The sequence below is a fragment of the Malurus melanocephalus genome, unplaced genomic scaffold, assembly GCF_030028575.1.
Source record: "Malurus melanocephalus ecotype Western Australia unplaced genomic scaffold, MMel_1.1 scaffold_52, whole genome shotgun sequence".
NCBI lineage: Eukaryota > Metazoa > Chordata > Aves > Passeriformes > Maluridae > Malurus > Malurus melanocephalus.
The window spans coordinates 662,393-673,747 of record NW_026623284.1 but is presented as its reverse complement, the minus strand read 5'-3'; the positions used below and the strand labels follow the sequence as shown (position 1 = coordinate 673,747).

Genomic DNA, 11,355 nt, shown 5'->3' with positions numbered 1-11,355 from the left:
CCCTAGGTATACGAAGCTTGGCTATGCAGGCAATACAGAACCTCAGTTCATTATCCCATCATGTGAGTTAATTTTTAGTCCCTCCAAATTGTAATATACACTGCTGTTGCTGAGCACTTTCAGGATTAAATGACGTGCTTCCTACTCCCAACTCAGCCGTCGTCATCCCTTGTCCATCTGGGAAGTGATATTCATCGTGTTACCATCTTTGCCTGGAGTGTAGCTAAACAGAGCTCCTTGTTTGCAGTTAGCTAGGACTGTTGCTCATTAAACCAGCTCTTGGTTGCTATGACAAAGATGAAGAGAACTCCAGTCCAATTTCCTTTTTATCTCCATTATTTTTCTGCCAGGACTCTTGAGTAGACAGAATGCAATTTACCTCCTGTCTACCTGACACCATGGTTACAGCCTGGATAATCTGGGGAAGGCTTCCAATCAAATTAAGTACTAAAGTGCAGGTGGTGTCTGCCTTATTTACATTGTCTGGGACTGTAGACAGTTTAATATTCAAARAAGTTCCTATTAGAAAATGTTCCTTTTGGTTGTGTGTTTACCAATTAAAATGTTCTTGCACATTTAGCATGCTTTTGTTGAACAGATTTACTCTTTAATTTTTTTGTGTGTTGAAGTTATTTAAAATGTTACACTTTTCTGGTGTTCCTGATTCTAATTGACATCTTAATATTTTCACAGAAATGCTATATCTCTAGAAATAGTAGCACTTACTATGTATTTACATCTATAATAGCATGTTACCTCCATTTGTGTTAAACATTGCTTTTTTCTTTTTGTAAACTTTGCCAATTAACTACTTATTAATGCATCTAGACTATCTTGTAGCTACTCATGGCAGCAAGCATAAAGATAAGGAAATTCTAAAGGTAATTGGTGGCCAAAAATGTGGAAGGGACACATGTTCTTTACCARGTGTAACTGCAGTACTGCTTACAGTCTCACCATTTTAAGTATTGCAAAATTTCAAACCTAAACCACTGGTAAAGATTTAAATGTCATATGTTAAAAATGTGGGATAGCAGGGATTTCCTGGGAATTTGTTATAAATCCTGTTTTATACAACTATAAAACTGTTGGGGTGTAGATGTTTTTCCAAAAGAATTGCTTGCCTGTGAATAATTTTTTGGTGCTAGTAGTATTTGGTGTGTTTGTGGATGATGCCTGCCTACTCTGCATTTTCTGTTCTATGTTATTTAGATCCTGATTATGACCTATTAAAAGAAAACTATATAAATAAGGTTACGTTTTAGCAGTACTTCATTCCATTTTTATTTTTAGCTTGCCCCAGATTTGGTTTTTGCTGTCTCATCTTCTTGCCTACAGCAGCCATCATCTAATAATTTTAGTGATAGTTGCAGGCTGTTAACTGGAAGCATAAGTGTCTCCAAAGATTTCTYTGTAGCACTGCAAATTGATTTCTCCCCTCCCTCTTTCCTCTTTCTCACCAACGAGGATAATGACTCCAATACTTAYTTTTAAATACACAGGTTATTTTCTTCTTCTCTTGTGTTCTTCCTCTTACTCTAGAGTTAAAACTCAGTAAATCATGTTGCTCACTGGAATGCTGCACTTGTACAGGTTTAGTGACTTCTGTAGTCTGTAACAGAATGCATTTCCAATACTTTCTGTGAATTATTATTTACATTAATGAGGGATGGGCAACCAGGATCCTGCAGGAGGCAGTGAGAATGAACTCAGCTATATTGGCTTGTCAGTACATCAGTTACATGATTTCTACCTTTTATATCCCAAATTTATTTATGGAAAGGAATCCTTAAGTAAATAAATATTCATCACTTGGTATGTAGCTGATTTAATTTTGTTTTAATTTGGTTTTTTGGGTTTATTTAAGGTATTGCAATCCGAGAGTCGGCCAAAGTGGGGGACCAGGCTCAGAGGAGGGTAATGAAAGGTGTTGATGATCTGGACTTTTTCATAGGAGACGAAGCCATAGATAAACCTACCTATGCTACAAAGGTGAGCATTCAGGATTCTTAGACAGTCTTTCCCAAGTCTCACATTTTTATGATAAAATGTTCCAGGACTTTTGGATAGCCATTCAAAACACATTTGCTTTTTTTGTAAAGTGTTTTTATTGCTTTTTAATATCTGCGTGATTTGGTTCATGACTTTACCCTTTTTTAGATATCTGTTTTACTAATGCTGTCTTGTGTGGTTGGTGTTTGTGTAARTATTCTCTGATACAGTGCAGCTGTTCTGTTTTCAAAATTCTGAGCTATTAAAATAGTCACATACACTGAATATTTAAATTCTTTCTAAAAGTGCACCCTTTTAACATGGCATATGAACTGGGAAATKTGTTGGATACTTTTGCTTCAGGGAATGTCACAATTGTTTTGTGAAGGGCTGTCTTCAATGCAGCTTTTTTGTGAATCATATTTTCCATACCCTAGTAAAGGACTTCTTGTACTTACAAAGTGTTACTGGCTTATGAACTTATGTGGAAAAAATCATATTTTATAYATCCTTCTGTGTTACTTAAATGTCAGCTGTGTTCTTAACATTGAACAAAATGTAAACATTATCCCTGCCAGAAATTTTTGTTGAAAAATATATAGCATATATGGTCTTTATTTCTTTTTRTAATATGGAAAGGCATATTGAAGCCAAGTACGATTCTCAACTTTATAAATGATAAAATTAATACAAGAAGAGGTTAAAACRCAGTTTTGCAGCAGACTAATAGCAGTCTTAGGAACAGAGTCTGGTTTCTGGCTGCTAGTCCTGCAAGATAGAGTTGAGCTTGGAAATACCTGGGAGCAGGAGGTAACTTTGAATTGTGCCTGAGGATGGAGAATTTGATGAGACAGCTGTAAGATGAGGTGTTAGACTGTTCCTGTTCCTGGGTTTGTTTGTCCTTGCATGATCCARTGTTTTCCTGTTGCAGTGGCCTATCCGACATGGCATTGTTGAAGACTGGGACCTCATGGAGAGGTTCATGGAGCAGGTTATTTTTAARTACCTTAGAGCTGAGCCTGAGGATCACTATTTTTTAATGGTGAGTTAATGAGACTTGGTAAGGAAATAGTTTTGTAAGAGGAAAACTAAATACCATTCCAAGCACAAGTAGCTCTGCTGGAGGATTTTGTTCTGTATGTCTTCTTTCTTCAGCAGTGAGAGGGTTTGGGGTGGGAGGAGAAAAATAATYTTTAAAGCTGCATTATAACTATATTCTGTTATTTCTTTGAGTGAGTGTACTGCCAGTCAGCTATTGCTTTTGAAAAGCTTCAAACACTGTTTAAATTCTGTTTGAAATTTTCTGGTTTGAGTGCACTGAGAATTTTAAAAGTTTGATTACCATACCAAGCTAATCAAGGTGGGATCCTCTTGAGCTGCTTTTTCAAAACTCCTTTGTTTTTGCAGACAGAGCCTCCACTGAACACACCAGAAAACAGAGAGTATCTTGCAGAAATMATGTTTGAATCATTTAACATCCCAGGACTTTACATTGCTGTGCAGGTGAGCAAAGTCAATGTGTATTTCTAGAGTACAGCATAACTCCAATATATACAGTCTCCTCTAGGCACACCTCTGAAATGTTTGAAACAGTATTTTTTGAGAGTGTAAGTTAGCACACTCTGCCTGCTTCTAAATATAAACTCTGTGCTGTAGGCAGTGTTGGCCTTAGCTGCCTCCTGGACGTCACGGCAGGTCGGGGAACGGACTCTGACTGGAATTGTCATCGACAGTGGTGATGGAGTGACCCACGTAATCCCCGTGGTAGGTAGCAGGATGCAGGATTGAAAACTGGCAATGTTTTGGACACAGACTGGGTTTGTTTACTAGAAATTTAAATAAGAAGTGTCAAATGAAACCTTAATTTGATATTTTTAGTGTTGTTTGGGACTTCCTTGCTTGAAAAAGTATGTATTTCATGATGTGAACTTAATTATGTAATGAATGTAGCTTGCAGACTACAGGAAGGTCACAGTAAGGAACCATCAATCCATCTTTTAAAAGGCTATTTCTGTGTAAAACCTTACCTTCCATTACTGTGGTGCCTCRGTTCTCTTAAATATCAATGATTATCATGGGTTTGGGTCTCCTGCATGCCACCAGAGTCTGACAAGAAATGTCCTTTTTTGACATCTTCATTATAATTGTTCAATATATCCGGTGCTGTGTGCTTTTTGTATGATTTTACTGTATTTTATTGTTTCCACTCTGCTTGTGTGGGAACAACTACAAATCTGTAGAAATACSTGTTCCTACCCGTGGTTGATCTCATTCAGGTTAATTATTTGAGGATGTTATGAACACAGAGCTATCTGTGCATACTAACATTTGTTGATGTAATTTTGTGTATTTTTGAAGCATATTGTGTGCTTGAATGATCAGGTATTTTAGAAATGAAAATTTGATTCARTTCCCTTTAACTTCATCTTGCCTTTAGGTGTTAACCTGGTGTTCTCAATATTTTTATCACACAGCMAATGCTGTGAACAAACAGCATTTACTGTATGAAACTCTAAAAAGTGTAAAAAAACAAGGGAAGAAATAATGTGGCTCTGCAATACCACTGTTTTCAGTAAAYGCATCCTAAGAAAAATTTCAGCAAATAGGTTTCTTATTTTTGTTRTGGTTATTGTTAGATACTAATTCATTTATTTTTCTTGTCTGAGAAATTTTAATTCATTTAGTATTTTTTTCTATTCAGTTTTCATTCTCAAACAGAACACAGGTAGTCTATTTACATTACATTTATTTTTCTKATGATGCCTTAAAGGAACAATCTGCTCTGACTTTAATGTGTGTCTATCACTTGTATATCTATTAGATAATCAAAATCTGTTTATATGTGGTAACCAAGGTCTTTAAATAAAAGTGGTACCCATTTTGCAGTGGAGTGCTCATTTTTAGAGTAATTTTACAGTTTCAAGATTTTACTTCTAATAGAAAATCAGAGTATTATAAAAATGAGTATTAATTATTGATACACAGTAAGTTTTCCTCTTAAATATGTTTTTTCCTCTCCTCCTACATAGGCAGAAGGCTATGTAATTGGAAGTTGCATCAAACATATTCCAATTGCAGGTAGAGATATTACTTACTTTATTCAACAGCTTCTAAGGGAAAGGGAGGTAGGAATTCCTCCTGAACAATCTCTGGAGACTGCAAAAGCCATAAAGGTACACCCTCCTTCATCTCTTAATAAATACATAATAAATCTCCGTGAGCTAATTTTTTGGCTGTAGCAAGTTGTCAGTGGCTCTCTTAAAAATGCARATGTAGGCAGTGTATTATAATTGCACCAGCTTCTGGTAGTTTATCCAGTCAAGTGTGGGGGAAGGAGAAAGAGGAAGAAAATACTCACGCTAGACTGCTTGGAGTGAGTAAGTTCTACAGTTTAAATCAGCATTTAAACTTCAGAGTTGAAAATTTGCTTTGTAATAGAATAAAAAAAAAAAAGGGTGATTGTGTGGGTCTGATCTTGCAGGGGAAGCTTGCCCTTGAACTTTCTGATTGTCAGAGACCTACTGTTGATGATCTTTTCCTTTTGAGAGAGGCAAATGTAGCTGAGTCAGCATGTTCAGCTCTTGGGAAGCAAATGGGCCTCGTGCCTTGGCKTGTGGGGTCGAGGCTTCAGTAGCCACTTGGGTGAGAAAGTCTCTTGAACAGCCCCACCCGGAACAATGCTCACATGTTTTCATTTTCTGATTGTGTTSCACTTTAATTCACTGGTGTGCCAATTATTTCAGCTATTTTTAATGCTTGGTGTTTCTTGAACAGGAAAAGTACTGTTACATTTGCCCCGACATAGTGAAGGAATTTGCCAAGTACGACGGAGACTCTCGCAAGTGGATCAAACAATACACCGGCATCAACGCCATCAACAAAACCAAGTTTGTTATAGATGTCGGTTACGAGAGGTTCCTCGGACCTGAGATCTTCTTTCATCCCGAGGTAAGAGCAGGGAATAGCAGCGTTAAGTTGTGCCATTCCCGGTGCCTGGGCGCCATCCCGTGGCAAGCAGGGACCAGTGAGTGTCCTGAACACGAGCCAGGTGCAATCACAGGTAACTTCAGCACAGCAGAGGTGTTTTTCTGATATCCAGTCTAACGTTTAAAACATCTCATTCTGTTCCTTTAAAGGCAATCTAAACTTGAGAAGGAATTGTTTGAATTTACACGTTTTATGTATTTTCCTCTTCTTTTCAGTGTCAGTTTAAACCAGTCTGCCTTTATACTGTGTGTTTGTATGTTGCCATTGCGTTAATGATCCTCTTAATATTGGATGCAGACTTTGATACTGAGTCAATTTAGAATACATGGATGATAGATTTGTCCTTGAGGGAAATCTATTGAAATCTCTTGACAGTGTGGGATCATCAGTAGTATGTGCAGTTCTGGAAAGATTACTGAACCTCATCTGTCTGATTTTTGATAGTTCAGTTTGAGTGATTTTCAGGATATTGTGGAGAGGAAAGAGTCAAGTTTTAATACAGGTCCTCTCCATCCATGCACACTTGGCTGGATTTTTGCAGGCATTCATAGTCTGTAATACTGTTAAAACTTTTATTTAAATCCACTTTCATTAACACTGGKGAAGTTCCCCTTTTTCTACCCTCCTTGTTGGAAGAATATTAAAAAGCTTCTTTCTGTCACCTTTTGTCTAAATTCCAGCTTTAATCTTCTGTGGTCAGTTTGTAGCCATCTGATCTTCTGCCAGTATTAAATCTCTGAGCTAAATAGTTTTATTCCCTGCTGCTTACCCATGTGATTTAACAGAAAAGCATTGAATCCCATGTCAGACATAATTTTAAGAGCTCCTCTTTCCATGGTCTCTTAAAGGACTGTTGGGAACAGGGTAAAGGACTAATTTCCATTTTTTTCATTTCTTGATAGTTTCTTGACTCTGTATTGACAAAAAAACACTCAAGCCTGAACTGACTTTATAGACAAGAAAAACGTAATAGATGATGTGTACTGCATCTAAGGAGAATTTCTTGGGTTTCATTAACTCCTCACTTGAAAGGGGATCAGTTYAGCTTGGCAAAAGCAGCCTTTGGTAAAGCTGTCTTGTGATCTTTTCCTATTTTCAATTTACAGAATTTATTCTGAAGTCGTTAATACCCCTGAAGTTGGGTCTTGGGGTTTGTGGTTATCCGGATTATTTCTCCACTTTTAAAATTAGATATGCTATTTGCTGTTCTCTAACCATATAGTATTGACTATTAGATTGGAATTTTACATTCAGTGCTCTTATTCCTGTTCTGGCATGATGTTACACCCTGCCTCTCATTTTTAAGTATTGCTTTTTCCCTGCTGTTTTATCAATGTCTTTATCGAGTGCTCAGGACTTTCAGGTTATAGTTCATTCACATGAAAACTCTGTATGCAGCTGCATGGCTGCTTCCTTCTCTTTTGATTTATGTGGTTTCATGTTTTAGCTTCTCGTGTGATGAATTCTTACTGTGGAAGTTAGCTTGAATTTTTGAGGAGTGCCCCCATCATTTTTACGGCTCCTGAGCTCCAAGCTAACTTCCTTTTTTAATTTTCTCTCATTTGAGTATATACTTGTTATGTTTGACTGTTATTTATTCATCCAGGTGGATACCTCATCGTGCTTYGAATGTAAATCCCACGTACTTCAACACCTTTGGAAAAGCTTATGATATATCTAGAATAATATACTAATATTATTGGTAATTAATTTAATTTTTCATAGTTWAACCTCTGAAAGGAGAAAACCTGAGCTATTGCAAGTTGTGTTTTTTAAAGCTTTTGTTAAGTTTTAAGTGGAAACTGCCACTAGACTATTTTCTAGCATTCACAGCTCTTGACTCTCTACTATTTAGAAATGCAGAAATTTACATTAGCACTGTATTGATAATTGCATTGATGGAGGCTTTCATTCAAAACTTTAGACTRTTTATGCTTTTTTGAATATAAGATATTTACTATGCTTGTGAAAAAAATCTTGACTATTTGGTGGGAATTTAACAGAAGTATTTTAGTAGCATTAAATTTTTTTTACAGGGAAACATTCTGATTTACGTACTATTTTTTATCTCACTTAAAAGGAAAGGCAGGACCACAGTGCGCAGTGACAGTGTGTTTCATATTGCAGGAGAACTCAAACTGATGTCATAGGCCATAATAAAAAGTCCATAGTGCATAAATTGTAAACAGTGAATTTCTGACCAAGGAAAAGAATCTGAGTTTCTCAGCAGAAAAATAAATTCTCGTTTCCCTTATACAGAAGTGTTTGTTTTAATATACAATAAGTGGTGARCAAGACTTTGAGTTCCTTCTTTCCCCCATTATAAAACGTCTTCACAGTATAATTTCTGCCTTGTTATTCCTCTATTAATTGGATGAAAAATCTAATGCCTRTTCTGTTTGATTTTAGTTTGCTAAYCCTGATTTCATGGAATCCATTTCGGATGTAGTTGATGAAGTCATACAGAACTGTCCCATTGATGTCCGGCGTCCATTATATAAGGTATGGCTTTTCTCTTGCAACATGCATGTTATTTATTTAAACACTAAATATCAGCATCAGGATCAGAAGGATGTACATGGCTACCACATCCTTCAYGATGAGAAAGGTGAACTTTGAATAGAAATTAAACAAAGTGCCGCTTCTCAATGCCACTAGATAGTTGCTGCTTTTTAGTTTTGAAAGAGAAGTATCTGTGAAGACTCCATATGTGGATATTTTCCCTGAGGAACTGATGCAGGGGGATGTTGTTTGTTTCTGACATTTATAATATGAATTCTTATGCATGAAGRACTTAGGGTTTTGTCCATTTTGAGGGTTATACTGCAGTCTTACCTCTCTCACTCCCCTCCTTCCTRTGCTTTATTAAGTAATGGTTCCAAATCCTTTTTTTTTCATAGTCTTGTATCTGCCTACAATCTACAGTTTTAGCCAGTATTGAGGCACTTAAAAAGTGCATAAAAACTGAAAGTGTTTTGGGAGACAGTTAGGCCAGCTTAAACCTGCCCAGGGTGTAGTCCAGAGAGTATTTACAGTTCTCTGTTTCTTTAAGAAGTAAAAAATAAGGTATTGATGTGGATAGTCCATGGCAAGCTCTGCCTGTATTCACAGCACGTCCCACATCCTGTGCTTTCTGTTTTTCTGCTTGTGTTRTTATTTTGGAAATAACACCATAAAACAATAGCATGCAGAGTTTYGTTTGCCATGTAAAAGGTGGTGGTTTTCCTCACCTTTTAGAATGAGCATTAAGTTCCACGGTAGTTTGTAACTATTAAAATTCTGCAGTCTGTTCTATTTGCCTGGTAAACACTCTCTGTAATCTGGGTCGAGATGCAGCATTCCAGAGCGGGTCTGTGGGGCAGGATAAAAGGGCAAGTTAAATTACTTAACAGGTTTCATGTGTGAGTTCTGCAGTAGATGTCTTCMGTAGGTTCAGGCTTAGGTAGCAGAAGGGTTTAGGAGCCATTTGGTGTGTGGTTGTACTTAGGGTCTCTGCTTTTTACCTGAAAGACCAAAGTTTCCTTAGAGCAAGAGCTTCTTTGCTTGGCAGGGTAGGATACAGTACTAACTTCCAGGAAGTAGTGTTTAAAATCTGAGGTTAAGTTACTCTTGCCTGATCTTAATCAGCAGACAAATAACTTTCCCTTAACTTGCCGCTGTCTGAGACTTTGTTTTTCCTGTCTCTGTTTTTCATTATACTTAATTAAAATGATGTTTCACAATTATCTGTTGAATGTAATAACAGATGCCAGTRGTTATTAACGGTAATATCTTATCTTCTTTAAGCAAGGTCACTTCAAAGGAATGAGCATCTCTGCTCTCATTGTTTAAAACAGTGTATGGGTGCAGGAATATTCCACTCATACTTTCTCTCTGAGGTTTATCAGTTCCGCTTGCCCACAGTGCTGAGTGGTGGCCAGCCAAGGCCCTGTGCTTTGGAGTTGGGTTTCCATAAAATATATTTGGATTCTTCCTCAATGTTCCTGCAGAAAATACCTAAGAGTACCCTTGTTGTAGATTTTATGTGGTAWGTAGCCTTTGAATCATTGTTCCACAACACATCTTTTGATGTCCTATGGTTTTTAAAACTCAGAAAGATAATGTCAGTATCCCTGTTTCCTAATCTGATCCACATCTCTTTCACAAGGCCAGTTATTTCATGCTGATGTTTGGACCAGCAGAATCTTGATAAACCTTTTTTAGCCAGAACTGTGACAACCTGTCCTTAAGGGAGAGGAAGCGCCTGAGATTTGTAAATGCTCATTGGTCAAAAGAAATGACAAAAGTCAGAGGGTCAGAAAGTTTTTTTTAATAAATTACACACTTGGCATGAAAATTGGTTTGTTAGTCTCTGACGTGCTATCTAAGCACACAGTAGTAGGGTTTAGATAAAAGGATAGGGTGAAAGGGAAGAGAGGAATTAAAGAGGGAGAAATGAATTAAAGAAAGAGAAAGAAAAAAAGGGAGCACCAGTCCTAGTTTCAGCATCAGTCTGGCCAATGAGATGTCCTGGGGGCACCCCAGGCTTGGGGTTGAGGTGTCTTTTTATGGACMGGTTTCTCTGCCCCAAATAYGGGTTTCTTGCTTTCCATGTAAATTAGTTACCATGTGCAGTCTGTTCTTTCAGGCCTTTCTGGAAATGGGTTGGAGGAATTTGGGGACTTCGGTAGTAATCCCAGTCTATAGTCCATGCCCGCTTCCTCCCACTCATTCCTTGTACTCTGTTGTGGTTCTTTCTCATGGGCAAATGCCCTGTATCTGCCTGGCCTCTCCTCTTCAACCAAATCCTGTTCTTTCTCACAGTTTGTTAATACCAATAGTCCCTGGTTATTACCACCAATTCTTTTCTGTTATTACTAACAGCCTTGGATCTACAGCCATCTGGTTATTGGTGTTTGAGACATACACATTACCACTTCTGGGAGCTGAGAGCTCAAAAGGTCTCACTCTGGACTGCTGTTTACAGGAGCGGTAGACAGTGGGCTTTGGTCATAGGAGTTTTCCATCCTGGCCACAATTTGTGTTGGTAGAGTTTCTTTGAAAGTTCAATAACAGAAATACTATTCCACTTGAGCCTTTATTCAGGCAAGAAAAATAAGTTTCCAAGGCTGTTTGTTAAAAGACAGATTCTCACTAAGGACCTTTTTGTTCCTGGGAACAGACAAGTGTTTCTTCTAGGCTCAAGAAAGGCTTAATCCCAGTGCAATATCTCAGGGCTGAGGCACAAGGAGCATTTCTAGGGTCCCAATGGGGCCTGGGGTGTGTGGAATGCATCCCCAAAAATCCATCCCACGACTGAAATCAACTTCTCTGCCTCCACAAGATCCCATAACCTTCAGCTGTTCAATACCAAGCACAAAGATCCTTGCACACTGA

The 11,355-nt window shown here is 37.6% G+C and overlaps 1 protein-coding gene across 2 annotated transcripts in view; it reads left to right on the top strand.

Moving 5' to 3' along the window:
* The window catches only part of ACTR3B (actin related protein 3B), a 26,944-nt gene that overhangs the window by 7,407 nt on the left and 8,182 nt on the right, over positions 1–11,355 (top strand). For both annotated transcript variants that reach the window (XM_057365377.1, XM_057365376.1), the window contains exons 2-9: positions 7–62; positions 1,868–1,992; positions 2,924–3,034; positions 3,400–3,495; positions 3,649–3,756; positions 5,022–5,165; positions 5,767–5,940; positions 8,389–8,481. In XM_057365377.1, the coding sequence (XP_057221360.1) occupies positions 7–62; positions 1,868–1,992; positions 2,924–3,034; positions 3,400–3,495; positions 3,649–3,756; positions 5,022–5,165; positions 5,767–5,940; positions 8,389–8,481 (907 nt within the window). The remainder of the gene's footprint in view (positions 1–6; positions 63–1,867; positions 1,993–2,923; positions 3,035–3,399; positions 3,496–3,648; positions 3,757–5,021; positions 5,166–5,766; positions 5,941–8,388; positions 8,482–11,355) is intronic.